At 37.6% G+C, this 22,589-nt stretch overlaps 2 protein-coding genes across 3 annotated transcripts in view; one reads left to right on the forward strand and one right to left on the reverse strand.

The window, feature by feature from the left end:
• The first annotated feature begins 13 nt into the window (after positions 1–13).
• On the forward strand, positions 14–17,544 carry LOC137125733 (aminopeptidase Ey). The gene is made up of 23 exons (XM_067501644.1): positions 14–401; positions 1,639–1,733; positions 3,182–3,298; positions 3,398–3,584; positions 3,670–3,812; positions 3,986–4,122; positions 5,198–5,324; positions 5,910–6,064; positions 6,148–6,261; positions 6,352–6,492; positions 7,120–7,185; positions 7,321–7,386; positions 8,088–8,260; positions 8,533–8,612; positions 8,810–8,940; positions 9,027–9,082; positions 10,075–10,222; positions 10,404–10,495; positions 10,598–10,708; positions 10,795–10,962; positions 14,122–14,262; positions 15,175–15,256; positions 15,340–17,544. Exons 1-23 carry the CDS (start codon positions 268–270, stop codon positions 15,490–15,492), a joined length of 2,817 nt encoding a protein of 938 aa, XP_067357745.1. The 5' UTR covers positions 14–267; the 3' UTR covers positions 15,493–17,544.
• Positions 17,545–18,295: 751 nt separating this feature from the next.
• sv2bb (synaptic vesicle glycoprotein 2Bb) overlaps positions 18,296–22,589 on the reverse strand; it is a 36,914-nt gene continuing 32,620 nt past the window's right edge. For both annotated transcript variants that reach the window (XM_067501647.1, XM_067501646.1), the window contains exon 15: positions 18,296–22,540. In XM_067501647.1, coding sequence (XP_067357748.1) covers positions 22,357–22,540 — 184 coding nt within the window. In that variant the 3' untranslated portion in view covers positions 18,296–22,356. The remainder of the gene's footprint in view (positions 22,541–22,589) is intronic.

A 22,589-nucleotide genomic window follows, 5' to 3' on the forward strand; every position in this document is an offset into this window, starting at 1 on the left:
ATAGTTGTAGATCACTCTTATCACTCACTCCTTAGCAGTTAACAGCTTCACCATTCCCATGGAAGGGGGTGGGGGTGCTTGTTAAATGCAGACACTCACTTCTGTCTGTCATTATGGAAGAAATTTGAGACTTGGTGCAACAGAGGTACATTGTTTTAATCAGGTCTTTTAAATAACAACTATTATACAGCCACTAGGGTCAAGAGGTAGTTTTAGTCAACAAGTGTAGGCGTTTGGATTTTTCTGTGGGACAACTTGTTGGAGGACATGGGGAAAAGTTGCGAAGTCAGCAGACTGTGTGTCCTGTTTACGGTCGTAGCTGTGATTTCTGTGGCAACAATTGTCACGTTGTGGACTCTTGCCCTGATAGGAGGTGACGATGACATAGCATCTTGGGACAGGTAGGAAACCTTTTGGCACAATTGTTTGATACTTCTGTGTCCTCCAAGGATGGCATTGCAAAAAGCAGAATAAAATGAAAGACATATGCAAAAGTGCAGACCAAACTGTGCGATACGACACAAATCTTAAAACCTAGTTTCTAAAAAAGTTGGGACACTTTGTAAAATGTAAATAAAAAGAGAATTCAAATACTTAAAACTGAATTTTGATTGTATATAGCACAAAGACAACATAACATAAAATGAATGGGTATAAGAAAAACATGTTAGAGAATCTGAGTATTTAACAAGTAAGGGTGGGGGGTGAGGGTCACGTGCATCACAGACATGTGCAAACAGGCTGACATTGTGAAGTTGACATCACACTGTGTGTAGCTGTTGAGGGACATTGGCGCCATCTTGTGAGACTTTCCCATACCTTTCTGTTGGTAAGTTGCAGTCTGTGACTTCCTGTCATGAAAATGAAAAGCATCACCTTGGTAGGTCAATACTGCTGCCATGGAAGAGAAGTGCTGTCTAATTCCGCAAGTAGTACAATCTTTCAGAGAGCCACTGCAAAACTGACCACATATTTATTGTTATAATACTGCTCCTTAAAACCCTGATTTAATGGAAAACTGTCATTTGGTCTGATAAGCCAAAATGGGAAATTCATGGAAATCAAGGAAGCTGATTCCATGACATTCTAAAGAGGAGAGCAACCATCGGACTTTAGCCTATGGTGGTGGGGGTTGGAGGGGCATTATTCACACAGCATTGGTAACCTGCTCTATGAAGGCACCATTAATGTTGAATGACATCTTATAGGTTTTGAAGCATTGCATGCTGCCATCCAGGTGACATTTGTTTTCAGCGAAGGTCTGAAATGCAATCAATTGTTATGTCATACATTTTAACCAAATGGTGTGTACATGTGTATTTAGCATCAAATTACTATGTAATTACACAACTATTGCTTTTTAGTCGACTGGGGTCTATGGTAAAAATGTGATGCTGGCTTTGACCAACAGGTTTCAGAACTTGCAGTGCACCACGTCTTGTTGTGTGGGTGGCTGTGTAGCTGTAGACCAGTCAGACTGACCAATGATGACACATTGATGACAGTCAGTTACATTAGATTGTGTCTGTTTTCCATCTTTTTCATGTGCTACGTGAGGGAGAGCACACTACACCCTAGATGAAAAGAGTAAATGCATCATGTAATTTATTTTAGTCTTTGTGTGTTTATTCCCCTCAGCTTTCGGCTCCCCACTGCTTTGGTCCCTCGTTACTACAACATAACTTTGTGGCCTCATCTCAGCAAAGACTCCAATGGTCTCTACATTTTTACAGGTGAGTATTTGTGCCTCTTTTTCCTAGCATGTATATCAAGGCTGTGACTGCTTCATCACCTAATAAGATTAGATAAAGATAACCTAAAATGACCTAAGATAAACATATCATTGAGAAATTAGTAATTGGAGGGTGGGATTCAAAATTGGATTAAAAATGGAAGAAAAAGTAACTAGCAACTATTTTAATAATCAATATTGAGGAAGGGATTATGACGGCTGAGAAGATACTGCATCGTTTCCTCTGATCTTTTTTGAATTATCAATGAAAATAAACAGCTGATGAACCTTTACAATAATGAATTAATTGCAGTTCTTTACAAAATTGGTTCAACTCACAAAAAGGGTGAAATTCTGCATCAACCATTTAGAATTGGGACTGGCATTAAGGTATAAATGCTGGCATTAAAAGACTATGTAGATTAATCACAGAAGTGGTCAAAAGCAACAGAGAACTATTAGAAATGTTCCAGTTATTTATGCTTGTCCTCTTCATCTTTTCCTTTTGAAAGTTAGAACTTCTGTGGTTGGAGATTCACAGAATTTATGGATTACTGAATCAAACTATTTTGCACAGGCCCAGAATCCAAAAAGTTCAAATGACCTATGAGCCAGAGCCTCAGATGTTACTGTTCATATTTCTTTAAACAGACACAAAGGACCAAAAACAAATGTAAAAATTACAGACAAATAACACAAAAGAGAAGGTTAATGGACCTATTTCCTGTCTGTGCCCAGGGGCCCATTTTCTCATTATCTGTCCACGATAGTACAAAATGCTACTGACAATCCATCTACCATTTTAAACTCCTACATAATCTCTGCAGGTGAAGTGAGTGAGAGATAAACAGGTCTCACCCCACTAAGGCTGTGGGCCTAGATGGAGTCAGCCCAAGGATGATTAAAACCTGCTATTTCCCTTTTTTCATCCCCAGCTTTTTGCTGTGCCCAAACATATTTTAACTGGAGCCTGGAGCTGGAGAGGGTCCCCATAGGTTGGAAAACATAAAATGTGGTCCCTTTACCAAAAGGGGCACACCTCAGTGGAACTTAATTCTCCAGACCATTGCAGGCTCCAGACCATTGCAACTCTGAACAGGAGAAGCAGTTAAAGATAATAGACAGATGGATGGAAAAGTGTGACGTCTCCTGCATCATGTGCTTTCTCTTAGTCGCTGATTAAAAACAGATATGAAAGTTCTCATACTGCCTACACTTTGAACATCCCAGAGAAACTATATAAGTATAAAGGCTTCTAATAGAAAAATAAATAAATCTAAAAATGTATAAATCTGTATTTTTAATGCACCAGTGTTGTGTTATGATATTAACATAATGACAGTTATTAACATAATACTAGCAGGATAGCCAGTTAAAGTAATGGATTGGCAGTAATTTGACCTTTGCATATATAGAATAATATCTTTGCTATTTCCTTGTAATTATCAGGGAATTCCACAGTAGAGTTTGAATGTGTGAAAGAAACTGATTTGATCCTGATCCATTCCAACAAACTCAACTATACTGAGCTGGACAACGCACACATTGCCAGGCTGACTGCTTCAGGTAGTACACACATGCATAACTTTTTTACATCAAGACTCTTTGTAGCTTATGTTTATAACAAATGTCATACTTTCCTCATCAATTCAATTTCTTCTCCAGGAGATGGAACTGCTCCCAGTATTAGGTCTTCCTGGCTGCAGCCTAAGACCCAGTATCTGGTCATCCAGCTGAATAGTAAACTATCTAATGGACAGAAGTATCAGCTGTATACTCAGTTTACTGGAGAACTAGCTGATGACTTAGCAGGCTTTTACAGAAGTGAATATGAAGAAGATGGAGTTCAAAAGCAAGTCTTTTGAGTATTAATATTTTCATGTGTTTCTGTGGTAATTGGCATGTTAACATAATGGAAGGTGTCTGAACATTCATAGGATTGTAGCCACCTCTCAGATGCATCCAACTCATGCCAGAAAGACCTTCCCTTGTTTTGATGAGCCAGCTATGAAAGCTGTTTTCTATGTTACTCTCATTCATCCCCCTGGGACTGTAGCACTGTCCAATGGCAATGAAACAGGTCAGTTCAGTCTTCATGTATCACATGTACAGCTAAAATAATAAATGTGTTGAAAGTGGATGGCAAATTGATATGTAGGAGTAGTACAGTATCTAACTGGAGCTGACATATCTAAGAGTGAATTCTATCTGGAAAAAATTAATTAACTTAAACTGTGTGTGTGCTCTTTGCAGAGGTTGTTAACACCACTATTAATGGAGTAGCTGTGACACAGACAACATTTGAGCCCACCAAAAAAATGTCAACCTATCTACTGGCCATCATAGTCTCCGACTACTCACACCTGAGTGCTCAGCAAGGAAATATTCTGGTATGGCCTGCTGCACATGGGAGGATTTTTAAATCTTCACTTATTTTAAAAAGACATAAAGAAGGATTTAATAAAGTTTGTAATACATTATGAACTCACGCATTAGAAGATTCAGTCAGGAACTATTTCAGAGTGGAGATTCCAGAGAAGTAAGATGTCATACATACTTCGCAAAGTCGTAAAAATAAAACTTGTCTGAGTCTGTGCCTGTCTGAGCCTGAGCCATTAAGGTCATATCTCACACTAGAGGTTATTTGGTTCCAACCAGCCTCAAAGTGGGAAAACCCTCCAATTGTCAGAAGGGTCCAATGTGGCCCCAGCCACACTACACAGTTAATGCCATCATTTATGAAGCATTTTCATCTTTTTTATGCAATGCTTACCAAATGGGGGGAGCAGCAGCAATTCTTTAACTAGAGTTGAATAGACCCAATTCACAGCACAGTTTAACCTGTCAGGTCTAATAAGTAAATAGTAGTGCACATATTTCTGCATTGAAGTGCTCGCACATTATGGTTATAAATGTTTTAGCATTGGAAAGGGTTGGTAAATCACATTCATTTGGAAGCCATAAAAAAATGATGCACTTGATGATTCTTGCAAGGCTATGAAGATTTATATATCGATCATATGTAAACTGCAAATCAGGAATGAAGAAAAAGAAAAATGGAGGATTTAAATTAACATAACATAATGAATCAAATCCAGAAAAAAAAATGCCAAAGACCATTCATTTCACTAGAGGTTTGCCTTTTCATTTTTGTCTTTTTATCTGTCCAGTTGACAGTTCAAGCGTTATAGTGCATCAGTTCTAAAGGTTTAATAACTTCATTTTCATGAAAATGGAGTACCATGGATCATTTTTTTGTTTTTCACAACTAAGAATATTTGGGAAATATACTTTATACTTATGCCAACTTTACTATAAAAGACAGGGATGACAAAGTGGTGCTTAAGTTGTACAGATGATATATGGATAATATATTTGTTTAGTTAAAGATATTGTTTGTTAATTTTGAATTTAGCAGTTTTTTCTATTATTAGTTAAATGACAATCTGACTGTTGTGTTTTCAGATTCGTATCTGGGCTCGCAGGGCAGCAATCGAGCAGGGACAGGGAAACTATGCCATCAATGTAACTGGACCTATACTGGAATTTTTCCAGTTGTACTACAACATCTCATATCCTCTGAGCAAATCAGGTGAATTGGCTTTTATAATCATTTGAGAACAAGTCGTAGTCAACGGAGGCTCTTTTCAAATTTTTTTGCTAGTGTTTTTATACTTCAAAAACTAAATTGAAAGTTGTGTTTTTCAAAGTGCTTTACCAGACATAATCCTCATTTTAAACACATTTCTATTAAAGGAACAAATAAGCAAAAAACAAATAGACCAGGCCTGTTGAAATTAATCAAATAAAAAATAGGACAAATATTAAAGTTGGAACCAGGCTATCCCACAGGTATCAAAAGATCACTTTGACAAGTAACCAGGAAGAACCAGGGATCAAACCACTGACATCGGTTTGTGGACAACTAATTGAGCTACTTGTTGTCTTTCAGTACAAAAACTTAAAGACTTGTAATTTAGCATTAGACCTCTTTATGGAGTCTAAACATAGAAAGACTCCTACAGTAAATGTGTATACAGTATTACTCTATGTACTGTCTGTACGATTAATCCTACACAACAGTCAAAGAAATGCAATATAAGCCATTAAAAGTATGGAATGGTATGACTATACTAGTCTAGTACTTAACCTGGATCCAACCTGCTCTCCTCTATAGATCAAATCGCTCTACCAGACTTCTATTTTGGTGCAATGGAGAACTGGGGTTTGGTGACATACAGAGAAACCAAACTCCTCTACGACCCTGTGATGTCCTCTATCAAAAATAAAGAGACCACTGCCACCATCATTGCTCATGAACTAGCACATATGGTGAACTTTTCATTTGTATTATTATGTATTGCTAGATTTCTTTGATTGGACAAATTAACCTAACTGACTGATCTGCGGTGCAGTGGTTTGGTAACCTGGTGACCCTGCGCTGGTGGAATGAGGTTTGGCTAAATGAAGGCTTTGCTTCATATGTGTCCTACCTTGGAGCAGACCACGCTGAGCCTGCATGGAGTGTGGTGAGAAGACAGATTCACCATTTGTCTATTTACTGCCCTGCTAACTAATAAGATAATCTCAACACATTCCTGTCTGTCTGCATGCCCCAGAAAGACTTGATAGTACTTGAAATCCACAGAGTGTTGGCAGTCGATGCCTTGGCCTCCTCCCACGCTCTGTCTTCTAAAGAAGACAGCATCTTCCTGCCAGAGCAGATCGTTGAACAGTTTGATGTCATCTCATACAGCAAGGTACACATACATCAACAAGACAGGCTTAAGAAATACATACAGCATTAAAACATTGACATTGGCTGTCAGAGAAAGTGTGACACACAGACATTTCAGCAGCTGGACATATAATAATTGGTATTGCTAAGCTACTGTGCATTGTAATATAAATTGCCTCGCCCCCAAAGAATCGGCACTTAGATTTAGCTAAGCAGGTAGGTAAGAGCCCTTCATTTAATAACTACTGCTGTGATTGTCAAATCACAAGTTGTTCAACCTTAACTGGTGCATTCAGTAGCTGACCACCTAAATATAGTGAATGATCAGGTTTTTCCATCAATGGATTTTTTTCTTCCCTAATGAAATAGGTATATTTCAAGACGACAAAGGCAGGAGTTCAAATTGTAAGACATTCAGGAACCATGAGGCCTCATTTTTCACACGTAGACTGAGAATCTTTGGGCTGTACTGACTCTAAAAAATAATTTAACTCTGAATGGAAGCACCTTTTTGGCCCTGAAGTGTATTATTTAGCATAGAAAAATACGTGTATTACCTTACCTAAATTAAATTGACTGACTGATTGATTAGATTTGATGGATTGATCAGACTGATGATTTGCCTCTTTCTGTGTCTGTTGCTCCTTAGGGTGCAGCAGTGTTAAGGATGCTGTCCGATTTTCTCTCCGAGTCCATCTTTGTCCAGGGACTCAGTGTATGTTTGTCTGCAATTTCATTTAAACATTTAGCTGCATTGTGTATTTTGGTGTTGATTTGAAATAATGTCCTCAATCAAGTATCCACATAACTATAACAGAATTGTAAAACTGTTTGTGTCTTTCATCTGCAGAAATACCTCAATCTGTTTGCTTACAGTAATACAGTAGGAAATAACTTGTGGCAACAGCTTCAAATGGTAAGAGGAAAAACATTTATTTCCAAAAATGGTATTAGTTCACTTCATTTTTATTTTATTTTTATTACAATTACTGATTATTCACTTTGCTACCTTCAATTTCTAAAAAACAAAAATTAAATATCTACATATACCATTGTATAATGCTGAAATCCCTCATTAGTATAATACAAGTATAGCAAAGAAAAATGCTCCATTAATTACATTTACATTTAAATATACTCATTAATGTAACACGTGATAAAGATGGCAGAGGACAGGCTCATTTGTTTGGCAGAGGATGGGGAAAATTTTGTTATTTTTCAAAATAAATTCTTATTATTTGTTCACCAAAAATAGTAAGTTACATTTCAACATTAATTTCTAAGATTGTGAGTACTTTTTTTGTTGATGGCTAAGCGGGGGCACACTTGGTACGGTGGGATTCAAACCCATTGCTCTACCACTGAACCACCAGGCCTCTTGGTTTGTCCCACCACATGGGTCAAAAGATTTGCAGAAATCTTCTGGTCATGATCCTGTGCTTTTGTGAATGCAGATTTTATATATGATTATGCAAAATAGAGCTCATGGCAAACTGACTAAGTGTGTAGTTTTTTTTTCCACATTCATGTATTGTATTGTCAAAAATAATCCCTAAACTAAACATAATGCACATTTTTAACTTATTAAATTTTCTGGATTGTAACCTTTGTTCACAGGCAGTGGAGGCCAATAATGTTGCCCTTCCTCATCCTGTTTCTGACATCATGAATACCTGGGTGCTCCAGATGGGCTTCCCTGTCGTTACCATAGATACGTCCACAGGAAAGGTATCCCAGAAGCACTTTCTACTGGATGCAGAGTCTAACATTACCCTCGAATCACCCTACAAGTGAGGAACACTACTTCTTTTTACTACCAAATATTTGCACAGATTATTTTTTTGACAAATTTATTTGTCCGCAAACTATTAATCATCTATCATCACTGAATTCATTTTAGGTGACTCAAACTCATGCATAGACATTGTAAAAGAGTTGATATTATATTCTGGCCAATATTTAAAAAAAATACATATATATACATTTTTTTTTATCAGCCTATCTTTGCTTCCATTTAAACTTTCATTATCCCGAATACAATGTAGTGTATTGTCTCCCCCAGCTATGAGTGGCTGATTCCTGTGAGGTGGATGAAATCTGGTGAGGTCCAGAGAGACGTCTGGTGGCTGACGGAGAAAGAAGGTTTGTCACGAAAAAAATGTTTCATTAATTGTAATCTAATGAAAGATGCCAGCTTGTATTTTTATTATAATTTAAATGACCACATATTTTTCTTAAAAATATGGTGGTATGGTTATGATGATTTACATCACACCAGGTTAACTATTGATTTTGAAGCTCTTTATTGTTTATCTTCCCCTGTCTTTTCCCTCTGAAAGTGGTAAAGCTGGAGATGAGAACTGGTAGTTCGTGGGTTCTGGCCAACGTCAATTTAACTGGATATTACCGGGTAAACTATGACCTTGGCAACTGGGAAAGACTCTTGTCACAGCTTAATTCAGAGCACCAGGTACGGTGCCAGACTGGATATGATACATTTTCTATTGTTTGGAAATTTTGGAGAGTGTTTAATGACAAATAACATCTGTCGTGCAGGTTATACCTGTGATAAACAGAGCCCAGCTTGTGGACGATGCTTTTAATCTGGCCAGGTAGGTCAGCTTGGACAGCTGGAGTTTTGCTGCACTTTATCCAACCACATATTAGGTCTCGGTTATGACATATATTTTATTAGGACTAAACTAACAACACTGATTAAGCATACCAAACATGATACCATCATCATTTTTAAAGTCATCACTCTATTGACTGTAATATTTATATTGCCCACTAGGTATAGTCATAATAATTATGCCAGTAGGTAATAGGTAGCATACCAAACCATAAATGTGTTATTGATAACAACTGATCACGAAAAATTGTATTTTCCTTAACCAAGGCTTCATAACTCAGCTAAAGCTGGACAGACACTATGCAACTGTCGGTGTCAATAGTGTCCAATGTGTTAACTCACGCTACATGTTTTAATTGGTTTTCCTGCTCAGCCAGAAACTGAGATGTTACTCCTCACAATCATAGTGATGAAGAGCTCAAACTGAACAGTAAGTTGGACCCTCAGGTCAGCTATGTGCAGCGATAATTCCTCTAAAGTTTAGTCAAACAACTGGGGTGTATCCTTAGTAATGACAAAAAGAGAGAAATATGGCTTTTCATGATACAATACGGCTTTTATTACTTTCTGTGATTGCATAATGAAAGGGGAACAAGATGGGAACATGGAATAATACGGAGCTGTAAATGGCTGGTAGATACACACATTGTGTTTTTTTTTTTCAGCGTAGTGATATATAGCAATCATAGCAATCTATACCAATCAGCCACAAGATTAAAACCACAGGCTTGTTTAACATTAGTCACATCATGTAAAATACTCCAGTAATGGCCAAACAGTCATAGAAGTCATATCTGTCTGTGGTCAGAGTTAAAATAACATGTAACTAAAGTTTATTGTTAGCCCTCACATCTGTTTCAATCCAAACTTAATACTCTTGCAATTCACTTAACGTTCAGAAAATTCAGATAGATACAGTATCTGATAGGTTTATGAAATATTTTAAACCCAGTTTATATCTTCTCTCTGCAGGGCTCAGCTTGTCTCTACCACTCTTGCTCTGAGGACAACCTCCTATCTGTTGAGGGAGACTGAGTACATACCCTGGCAGACTGCTCTGGACAACCTGCACTATTACTACCTCATGCTGGATTGTACTGAAGTCTATCAGCCTATGCAGGTACACTGCCTAATCAGTGCAACACTGTATTTTTGTACAGTTGTTTGTGGATCCTTGCTTGGATATAGCTCAGTTGTTACAGTATGTTTATTCAAACAACCATGGTGATTCATTAATCATTATGTGGTGACTGGGAGACAAAACTATATATCATTTGCTCACTTCTCTGTTATACGTGCAGGACTACATGAAGAAGTTGGTGACTCCCCTTTTCATGCACTTCAAGAACGTGACATCAAACTGGACTGTTATTCCTGACACACTCAATGACCAGTGAGCATTTGCATTCATAGTCATATAAAACACGGAAAAGCCTGATAAGAATGATTAACAGGGGATAAAATATTAGCAACACTCTGGTGTCTCTTCCTGCAGGTATAACGAGGTGAATGCCATCCGTATGGCCTGCAGCACAGGAGAAGCAGAGTGCCAGACCTTGACCACCACACAGTTCCAACAATGGATGGACAATCCTCAGCACAATTTGTTAGTCAATTTAATGTGTAATTTGATAATGTCTCTTATTATTACAATAAGTGTAAGCAACAAACAAACTTCAGCTCTCTTGTCAGGATCCATCCCAACCTGCGCTCAGCAGTGTACTGCAGCGCCATAGCAGCGGGTGCTGAGGAACAGTGGGAGTTTGCCTGGTCACAGTTCAAAAACGCAACTGTAGCCAGTGAGGCAAGCAAACTCATGTCTGCACTGGCCTGTACCAGCAACACAACACAGCTGGAAACGTGTGTATCCATTCATACATCCTTATGCAATGATAAAATAAACAAGTTAGTGAACGTTCCCAACGCCATGAGAATGATATAAGCCCTTATTTCTAGTGATGTTAGTTTTGCCTTGGTCAAAGATAATTACACTTTAGTCTAGTATTAGTTGATGGTCTTTACATTTAAATCATTCAGTCCATCCAAAAGTTTATTATGCTGCAATTGTCCCAATTAATTCAAACAGTCCCCTATTAATTCTGCACAGCCTTGCAATTTAAAACATCATAAAGACACCAGTTTTTAGAAAAGCTGTCACAAAATCTTCATTCTAAGCTGAAGCAATGACAAAGAGGTCTGTGAATTACTAAAGTCACTGATCATTTTTGGTCATCAAGGACATTTACGGATCAAAAATTAGTTTTCAATCATACATCAGCGAACAGCTTCCAATAAGTTATATATAATAAAATAATACCAGTATATTACAAGACTAAAGTAATGGGTGGTTATGGGTGAGAGGTGGAGTAGATGTATAAAGATAATACCAAACTTAACACAAATAGAATGAATAGATAGACAGATAAGTCACCGGAAATATAGGATTAATAATATTAATTATAATATTAACAACAACAATAATGATAAAAAGAAGTAAACACTTAATAGTTTTAAAATAAGAATAATAACAAGACAAAAAATAAAACAAGCAAAAGAAATAAGATTTAAATTTTTTATTAGATTTCAATAACCATGTGTCAGTGTGAATACATAATTAGTTAGTTTGTAATATTAATACCATGAATCAGAGGTTGTAACGTACACAAATGGGAAACTCAAATAATAATTATTTGCCTAATAAGGTATTGTACTACAAGTACCACTTTAAATTCTTTACTAAAATTTAAGTACAAAAGTATATGCTCTAAAATTAGAGCATATACATCCGATTTAAATTCAATTCAATTCAATTCAACTTTATTTATATAGCGCCAATTCACAACAAAGTCATCTCAGGGCACTTTACAGAATAAAGTCAAGATTATAAAGATATATAAAGAGAACCCAACAATTCCCCCTGGAGCAAGCCATAGGCAACAGTGGAGAGGAAAAACTCCCTTTAACGGAAGAAACCTCCAGCAGAACCAGGCTCAGGGTGGACGGCCATCTGCCTCGACCGGTTGGGGTGAGTGGAAAGGGGAGAGAGAAAAGAACAGAGCAACAAAAGCAACAACAAAACATCTGACAGATTGGTAGGATCAGTAGCTTCACGCTGGAAGACACACAGCTTCAAAGCCGGGGGACACCTGCAGAAAGGGACAGAGAGAGGGGGACAGAGGAGGACAAAGACAACTACGGGAGAGAACACACAGAGTTAATGACATACAGTGGTGACAATTGCTGGATGAGAGGAGAGGAGAGATGGTCAAGAGGAGGAAAGGAGCTCAGTGCATTGGGGGGTGGGTCCCCCAGCAGTCTAAGCCTATAGCAGCATAACTATAACTAACTATATGCTTTATTAAAAAGGAAGGTTTTAAGCTTAGACTTAAAAGTAGAGAGGGTGTCTGCTTCCCGAATCTGAACTGGGAGCTGGTTCCACAGGAGAGGAGCTTGATAGCTAAAGGCTCTACCTCCCATTCTACTTTTGAAAATTCTGGGAACCACAAGTAGGCCTGCATTCTGAGAGCGAAGTGGTCTACTGGGATGATATGGTGCTATGAGGTCTTTTATATATGATGGAGCCTGACCATTCAGAGCTTTATATGTAAGAAGCAGGGTTTTAAATTCTATTCTACATTTAATTGGAAGCCAATGGAGAGAAGCTGGTGAAGGTCAAATATGATCTCTCTTGCTAGTTCCAGTCAGCACTCTTGCTGCAGCATTTTGGATTAATTGCAGGCTCTTTAGGGAGTTACTGGGGCATCCTGAAAGTAGGGAATTACAGTAGTCCAACCTAGAAGTAACAAATGCATGGACCAGTTTTTCGGCATCACTTTGAGACAGGATGCTCTAAATTTAGCAATGTTCCGTAGGTGGAAGAAGGCTGTTCTAGAGATTTGTTTTATATGTGAGTTAAAGGACAGATCCTGATCAAACATAACTCCAAGGTTCCTTGCAGTAGTACTGGAGGCCAGACTTATGCCATCTAGTGTGACAATATGGTTGGACATCATATCTCTGAGATTTTTGGGCCCAAATACTATGACTTCAGTTTTGTCTGAGTTTAAAAGTAAAAAATTGTGGGACATCCAGGCCTTGATGTCTTGTCCAGGCCTTGATGTCTTTAAACCACTTTATGTACTCACAGGTGATTAATCAATAATAAGATGTCATCATTTGTTACTTAATTAGATTTTGTATCAACAATCTCCATCTAAAAAGTAACTATTAACTAAAACTTTAGAATAATAGCAGTGGAGTAAAAGTACAATATTTTTATCTGAATAAAAGTATTGGGGTAAAAGTAGCCTAATCTATAGATGCTACAGTCAAGACAAGTACCACAAAAGTGTAAAACAGTACTTTAATACATTTAGTCTTACATCTGCCAGTAATTACAAGAACAATATAACAGTGTAAGCCACAACACTATAGAGCGGTCGGTTATGGGTGACAGATGGGGTATGACATGTATAAATAGAATAAATGTGCAAATAAATAATACATAACTAACTTTTGACATCAGATATGGCAATTAATAATAATAATAATAATAATAACAATAATAATAACAATAATAATAATAACTTACAAGGTCCCTGGTTTGAATCCACCTGCTGGCTGTGGCCTTTCTGTGACGGGTTTGCATGTTCTCCCCATGCTTGTGTGGGTTTCCTCCATGTAGTCCGGTTTCCTCCCACAACCTAAAGACATCCATGTTAGGTTAATTGGTGACTAATTTGCCTGTAGGTGTGAATGTGAGTGTGAATGGTTGTCTCTGTGTATGTCTCTCTGTGTTGGACCTATTTTTTCTTACAAAGGAAATCTGTTGCATTCAAATTTTCTAAAAATCTGTAAAAATTCTCAAAAACTGTGGTAAAATTGTCTCACACTTGTAAAAAATAAACAGGTTAAGAGTGAGTGTCTTCAGCAAAGACACTGGCTCGATAACTCCATGTGAAACGTGAAACCATTAATACAGTAAAAAATACAACTAGCATGTCTCTTGTGTTCTCGCAGGTATCTGTCTTACACCTTAGAACCGGCTATGATCCGTAAGCAGGACGCCACCTCCGTCATCACATCTGTTGCCAGCAACAGAGTGGGACAGCGTCTGGCATGGGATTTTGTCAAGACTAACTGGAAATACATGTTCACACAGTGAGTATTACACTTATTACACAAAGCTAAATAGAGTGTGGGAGACAAGAGAAAGATTAAGTAAGTTTTTTGAAACCAGTGGTTATTTCTTTTATCCATGGTCATGTTTATCATTTTTAACCATATTTATTTTTGTAACTATGTAGGAAACGTATTTCTGACCATTTGGTAATGTTAACATAAGTCAGGATCCTAAATCTAGCCAAAATGTAAAGTTTGTTTTTGCAAAAATGAATTCTAACCGTTTCTAACAAAGACAGTTTAAAAAAAAACATGCAGACCTGTCAGTATGGATTTCTGACCTGAAAATGCTTGTATTGTTAGTTTTGTGGGACATAGACATAGACGTGGTATTTGGGGGGGGGGGGGGGGGGGGGGGGGGGGGACAAAGGAATAACAACTAACTCTGTTATGCAGCATTTGAGGTGGTCAGGGACAGCACAGAGTGTTGTGTCATCCATATTTGAAAAGTACTCAGAACCCAGTCGCAGTTTGTTTTTACACTGCTAATGATTCAAAAACAAAAGAAAAACTAGTTTTGTTTTTTTTTTGTAAATTAGATCTTAGGGCTGGAGCAGTATGAGATGGAGGCTGGAGTATGTGAGCAGATTCATTGCTACACATATTTAAATGATTATCTTACCATGCCAAGACACAGAGACCCATGCTCAGATCATAATGAAAGAGCCAGCAGTGATTAAGAACCATTTACAGAACATACTTCTGGTACATTACTTCTTCTATTACTAATTTCAGGGGTTTAGATCCTGGTTTTTCTGGCAGCGACACCTTCTGTTAAGGGGAACACTGCAAGAGTTTGTACCATCATGTGTAACCACCTCATTTTCTAAACAGGGGTTTAACTGCTTTTAAAATCACAGTCAGGATCAGTGTTAAATTGATCATTTGCAGATATGGTGTGGGCTCCTTCTCTTTTGCCTCTATGATCAGTGCGGTCACAGCCAGGTTCTCTACACCCGCTGAACTACAACAGGTATGTACTCTTTGAATAATTTGGAATTAACTCATAAACACCAGCCTGTTGTCCGAACTTTTTCTCTGTGTTTCCTCTATCAGCTCGAGGAGTTTGAGAAGGAGCACAGTGCAGCAGGGTTTGGCTCTGCTACACTGGCTGTGCAGCAGGCTTTGGAGAGGACCAAAGCCAACATTAAATGGCTGCAGCAAAACAAACAGGAGATCCTGGACTGGTTCAACAGCCAGAGTGTATAACACACATGTTGATACAGGGACAAAGAGGTGGGAGCTGTGTGTTCACATGTTATTCTGTCAAATAAAAAGACCAGAAAATACCACGTTTTGGTGCCATATCTTTATGGTAGTTAAGCAGTGAAGAGCATAAAAATAATAGAATTGAGCTATTACATTTCTATAGTAAAAGCCAAATGTCACAAAGCTACTTTTTAAAAGTGTGAATAACCTCATTAGAGACACACACAATAATGCCATATATGGATGAGTTTCACTTTGTAACAGCTCTGGTTTACCATTGTTCACCAAGTTTTTTAAGTGGAATAAGGGGCAACTACTAAAAACATTAATGAAATACAACAATCAATGAGGGAGGGAAAGACTTTTCATGTTCCGGCAGGTGTCAGTTGCACGTCGGCTCAAAGCAGTCTGATACTGCCAGTCACACACGATTATGAATCGCTCTTTGGTCCATAATGAGAGGAACCAGTGACAAACGCGGCTGGTTTGAATAATGACAGAGAAATAGCAGATCTACCTGCAGCTTTTCCCCTGTCTCTCCCTTATTCTTAAGAAATAGGCAAAATGGATTTAGCAAGGCTTTTTCTGCAGTCACGCCATAAAGCAACAGCTGACTCTGTATAAACACGGACGTGTCATCACCGTTTCCGGTGAACTACACCTGTCCAGATGATTTTGTTAATTTGTTTAACTTTATTTGTTAGGATATTTTAGATACGGTAGCCCCCCTGAAACACAAAGTCTGCAAGACCGCAGTGGACTCGTTACTTAAAGACACCACTCCTGCTCCGAGGAGGCATGTTCGGCAGGACAATCTTAATGTCTCCTCCGACTATCCGAGAAACTGCTTAAGGGAACATCAGCATGCAGTGAAATTAGCTAAGGCCAAGTTTTTATCTAGAGTTATTAATGCACACACACAATCCCCAAGTTTTATTTAGAACAATCAACTCAGTTGTTCATCCTGCACTTCTTACTGCTGTTAATGATTCTGCGGACTGATCAAACTATCACTGATTGCATGCGTCACAGCCTGCCTGAGAGGCGTGGCCGGACAAGGCTGTGTGTCTTGAAGTATCCACACGCCCTGACCATGGGAGGTCATTCCCTCTACATATGGAATATGGTTCTGAGTGGGGAGATACTGTCTTCACTCAGAGAACTGCAGTTAAAATGTAACCCCCACATTCCTCTAACAACATTGTGTGGAAACTGAGGAGACAACAGGCTTTAATCTTAAGAGTTAACTGTTCTCATTCTTGCCTGAAATAGAATGTCAGCTGCTCAATTAATGGAAGAATGAGTGCTTGCAAGCTTCAGGCGAACATGGTGGAGGGTCCGTCCTGGCTTGAGGCTACATTTCTGCAAGTGATGTTTGTGATATTGTCTGAATTGATGGGGTTATTAATGGTGGACAGGTTTTGATTCATCATGGTATTCGACCTGGAAAGTGTCTGATAAAACACTGACAGTTAAGTATGACTGGCTTACACAGAGTCAAAGATTTAATTATAATAGGGCAGAATGAGATCATGTGTACAGAGAAAAACATAGATGATAGTCTAAATCTAAAGATGAACTCTGAGAAGTGCTGGAGAAAGGCTTAATATAGGTTTAATATACCAGAAGGTTTATTAGGAAAACATTCATCATAAAGAGACCTAAAATAAATATGAAATTTCACTGTCACCTTGCTAAAACAGCAAAGCTGATGGTGGCCTGAGTTTTGCACAGTGCTCTATGTTGTCTTTGTACCATTTAGTAAGTGACATGCTTTTTATGTTACACAGTGTCCCAACTTTTTTGAATAGAGAGTTGTTTACATGTGACCTAGGTGAAGATCAGATTTTATGACCGGATTATTTAGAAAATACGGTCATTCTTTGACTATGCTTCCACCCCAGGAGTTAACTATCTGATCATTAGTGGATGTGCCATTGTCCTCCTTTTTGTGTTTGGTGTTATAATCAGCATCCGATCTGGGCCTGGATCTGATAGATCTGTGATGTATTTGATCAGAAACAAATGAAGACAAATGTTAGTATGTTCAGGAAGATACTTTATTGGGCTCATTTGTCAAAGATACAAATACACCCAGTAAATGACCTTAATAAAAAAAAACATTTTGTTTTTTTTTTCTCTTCCACAGAAAAAAAAAAAAAACGTATGGCTTTTTTATATTTCCGACACAGACAACAGGTTTAAACAAAGACAGAACTTAATAAAATAAAACACTGTACTCGTAAGCATTTATTTGAGCCACTGTAACAAAGCACACCAAAAACATTCGAAAATGTAAATGTCAACGGAATTCAGTAAACCAAATTGGAGCACATTAGATTATATAGGTGCACCAAAAAGTGGCTAGAGAGTATATGTGGAAGATGCAAGCACTGTGATGAGGTGTTGCCAAAGGCTGAACACTTATTTAAATGCACTATCTATTGATGGATGCAAGAGCCTAGACTTGCTTAAAGATTTTAGTGTTAATCCATCGCTCTTTGCTGAACCTAGATCTTGATCACAGTGTTACCATAGTAATAATTTCTAATCCATTATTGTAGTAGCAGTGGCTCTCAGCACTTACACATTTCTTTACAAAAATATATGTCACTGAAACAACTAATGAATGTGGTCCTAAAGTCACCGTGCAGCCAAAGCACAACCAGTCAGATTGACCAGAGCAAAGAAAACAGCATCTGATCTGTCTCATGTAGTCAGAAGCACAATGTCTTTATTTTAAATTGTCTCTTTGGAATATTGAAGACAGTTGAGCTTCAAGTGCAAATCCAGCAAGTGATGATACATTAAGTGATAGTGTTTCGTTTTTTTTTTCTTTTATTTATGGGTAAATAAACTTAATTTAGACCAAAACTGGGGTAATTTTTTCTTGCAATATTGCAATTGTCTTTGTTTACGCACTATGTTCAAAACACATGAAATAATTACCAAGATATCCCATCAGACAAACATGCAGTCATTTACACAAACGTCTGATATGACCACTAACCACCACCACTAACCAATGCAAAGCAACATTTGGCCTTTGTTTGTGTGTTTGTGCACTTACAAATCACGGGTAAAAAATAAATAACAATGCCTTTTATGATATGAAAATGCTATGGCAAAGATTTGGTTATGGTTAGATTTAGAAACCAAACCCACTCAGGTAAATTTAGGGAAAGATAATAGTTTAGGGTTAAAACAAGTTGTTGATCATTGTCATGTCAGGTCAATGTCATGTGGCTCATGAATTCCACCTTTGCTCCTGTCAGATTTATAATCACCACAAGAACATAAAATTTGGAGATTTTGATGAAAATACATCCCCTACAGGTTACAATAAAAGTAGCTATAGGTAATTTTTAGCTGCTTGAACAAATGACTATAAGGTTGTTTTTTTAGATGGGAGAATCCCAAGTAGTCTAATTTGTAGATTGTACATTCAGTCACTTCAGAAGTACCCAAGCCATTTCTCTTTTTGCACATTTTATAGTGGTGCACTGTAAAATTATTTGGCTACATAACCACTGGACATGACAAAGTTAGTGCCTCCAGCCCTGAAAGCTATGTTCTATTTACTGCGTAAGCTTTCATCTATTCTGTGTTCTAATGCTCTCTGTTGTCTTTTAGCCTTGTTTTTCTTCAAGACTAAATCCATCCTTGTCTTGCAAAGTGAAATACAGATCACAGACCTCCGCAGTGATTATCATCTATCTTTGGGGAAAGTAAAATAATTTATCGGCGACACTTATTTTCACATTCTAAGCCTGACAAGGTTTTTTACAACTTGGTTTTTGGAGAGTCCCTTCAGTTTCACCTTCTGTTCGGGACTTTTATTTTGTAGCCCTTTTCCCCAACTTCCTGTTCCCAGTTCATTCCACCAACTTCACCACTCATCATCAGTCATAATTGTCTAAACCTGTCCACCTGTTTCATATCTGTTCCTGACTTGTTCTGTTTATGTGCACACTTCGATTTACATCGGTTTCTAGTCTGCCCTGGGACATACACTTTGTATATGACCTGCTCAGTTAGTGCCCACTTTTAAGTTACTCTTTTAACTGGTTTGCATCTGTTCTTTTGTCTGCGCTCCATGTTGATGATTCTTTAGTTATTCTAGACTGGGTTCAAGTTTATCCTTAGTTGGTCCAGCCTATTCCTTAGTTTATGTATTTGTGCTCACGTGCGGATTCTGACTTTCAGTTGACGTTATTCTCGAAATTCTGGTTTTTGGTATTTGTTTTGATACATTAGTCTTACTGCCCTAGTTGCTGCCTATGTTTTTTTTTTTTTTTTTTTAAATATAGTATTGTTTGTGTCTTCTGATTCAGGTTCACCCTTGCTAAGTTTCTTACTGCCAGTTTCTTGATTATCAGTCACTATCATCTTTTGACATGACTGTCTCTGGTCTCCTTCTGGAGTGAGTTTTTGTTATATTGTTCTTTCCCTTGTCTCAGATTTAAAGTTCTCTTATTTTACCACATTCCCTATCTGTGTGTTTACTCTTGGGTCTGTTCTCATACACAAATCTTGACACAGTCCTTATTGAATTTGTTCACTTTTGTAATCAAAAGCATCTCATGTTTTTAACCTTAAAGTGGGACCAACTTATTGGCAGGGAGGTGTACTTGTTTGTCACTAGTCTTAGGAGAAAACCCTCCGCTCCTAATGCTACACCCAGTGTCCTATAACATCGAAGTGAAGACATGTATTAAAAATCTGGTATTGGTCGATGCTTTGCTTACATGGGTGTTAAGTAGGACATTTCAAAAGCTTCCAAAGTATTACATTTGTTTTTGTTTGATGGTTTATTGTGTGTAGACCATTAGTAATGTGAGTAAATTAGCAACACAGTAAAATGTGCATAAAGTGTAAAGGTGTGAATACTTCAGAATATTCAACTTTGAAATATTTCAGACGCTTTGTAAGGTTTTAGGAGCAGTTCTGTTTTCTGGACAAAGTGGGAAAAAAAAGTCACAGCCACAAGATTGACATCAATCTTTACACCTAACTGTGGGCTTGAAAAATATATCTGTTAAAATAAAAAAAATAAAAAAATCTGTTAGATTTACTTTAAAATAGTCACATGTATGGTTGAATAATGTCATCATATTATTAAATGCATCAACTAAAAATAATGATTTATTCCACAACATAGTGCAATAATATTATTCAGTTTAGAACATAAAAAAGCATCAATGGAAAATGAGGGAAAGGTGAAACTATTGTATGTTGATTAAAATGGAAAGTGAGCAACATTTATGCACACAGACCAAATGATATGAAACACGGAGTTGTTAATATGTTATCATGATTTATTCCAAATACATCCCTCCAAAACTCCAGGTCACGTACCTGTAGACTGAAAAGTAAACTTTTACTCCTGATATATTATGTGAGTGTAAGTCAAGCCAAATGAGAATGTGTTTTCCCTGTACTTAAAAACTCCAGTACTGGAAAAGGTGATTGTACTCATGCAAAACACAGAGCTCGGGAAACACACCGCTGCATGTCAGTACAGAAATTAGTAGTTGTATTACCTCTGCATTATTCAATGATGTTAAGCCTATATTAGTTTGAGATGTTGAGAACTGCTGTAAAATGGTGCAGTAAAAACTATCACATGCCATCTTTTAAGGTTTGGTTAGTTTCCAATCATAGGATTTCCAGTTCATTCCATGGTTCTGGTTTTGTCATTTCCTCAGAACAAAGTTGCACAAAATCATGCATCAGACAACTAGTAGCAGAGGATGTGATAAGGTAAAGCATGTGATTTAAAGGAAAGGTTCCAGATTTTCAGTACAACATTGAGGTACTTAAATTCACATGTTCTTTGTCGCTATAACTGTTAATGTTCTGCACAGATGCCTCATTGCATTTGACCACACACTCTGTTTAGAATTTGTTAATATAAATCTGGTATTCCATGCAAAGTGCATGCATGGGAAATTAAACTTCAATGATAAATTTCCTTCTGTTTTACTTTCCCTAGTAGACGACTTCACAGGCATTGCCAGAGAGACACATTTTAGTATTCCTCTGTGTTGATTGTTTAACATTTACATTTTTTTTATATTTAGCATGTAGGTGTAACAAGGACTGTGCATGGTGACCCCCATTTCTTACAGTATGGTCACCATCATATGTGTGAAGTGTGACAAAGCATTTGTGCAGAGACAAAACAGAACAGCAACCAAGACCTATTGTAATGTACAAATATTCCCCTTCAAAACAACAAGGTCAATTCATTTGTTCTTGCTGTACACTGAAGACACATGGATTTCCAGAGAGTCTGAGAAAATAAGGTAAAAAGAGGCATTGGACAAGAATTGGGTACAGCCAATTTAACAAAGTGGAGCGTCCGGAAAAGGAAAGAAATCACTTATGTGTGCAGGACACATGCACATACAATTTATCCAGATGCTGAGACCAAAAAAAGTGTTTTTAAATACTGGGAAATACTGGGAAATTCAAGGAGTAATAATAAAACTCATATTTTTAGATCCTAAATACAAATGTCAGTGTACAGCAAAAACTGAATTGGCCTCATCCTTCCAATACTTGTATAGTATAAACACCTCAATATTGTATTAAGACGAGCTTGAAAAATCCTAAAACATTCTTTTTAAACTTTAGGTAGGATTTACACAAAAATAGCATTTTTACTTACTCTCATCATTTTCAGTATTCTGTGATTGATTATAATTTTTTCAGTCACATTTTCTTGAAGTAGAGTAAATATTTAAAACACTGAAACCTCCAACTGGTCCACCTGCCGTCCTGAGTGGAACAATATCGCCACCCCTCTGGAACTTGTATAAAAAGAAAATGATTTGCATGGAAAAAGGATCTCACATGACCTCACTGGAGGACTTTGTCTCTTGTGTCGGGTAGTTTGAGGGCTACAAAGCCACCGCACAGCAGCGCAGTGAAGGACAGCAGGATGGGGACGATGTTGGTGATGCCAACAAAGCTGGTGAAGATAGAGCTGCCAAGGACCGCCGCCAGCTTACACAGAGCATTCAGCACACCAAATGCAGTGGCCCTGAGAAAAAGTCAATTGAGACGTGTCATTTGAGACATGCAGTAGAAAG

This window comes from Channa argus, chromosome 4, assembly GCF_033026475.1.
Source record: "Channa argus isolate prfri chromosome 4, Channa argus male v1.0, whole genome shotgun sequence".
NCBI classification, from domain to species: domain Eukaryota; kingdom Metazoa; phylum Chordata; class Actinopteri; order Anabantiformes; family Channidae; genus Channa; species Channa argus.

What these genes read in the sequence shown, in the direction of transcription:
- LOC137125733 (XM_067501644.1), top strand. Translation starts at nt 268, where the DNA reads ATGGGGAAAAGTTGCGAAGTCAGCAGACTGTGTGTCCTGTTTACGGTC. An exon ending in GTGGCTGACGGAGAAAGAAG is followed by an intron (nt 8,613 to 8,809) that starts GTTTGTCACGAA and finishes TCCCTCTGAAAG; the next exon opens with TGGTAAAGCTGGAGATGAGA. An exon ending in CCTGACACACTCAATGACCA is followed by an intron (nt 10,496 to 10,597) that starts GTGAGCATTTGC and finishes CTCTTCCTGCAG; the next exon opens with GTATAACGAGGTGAATGCCA.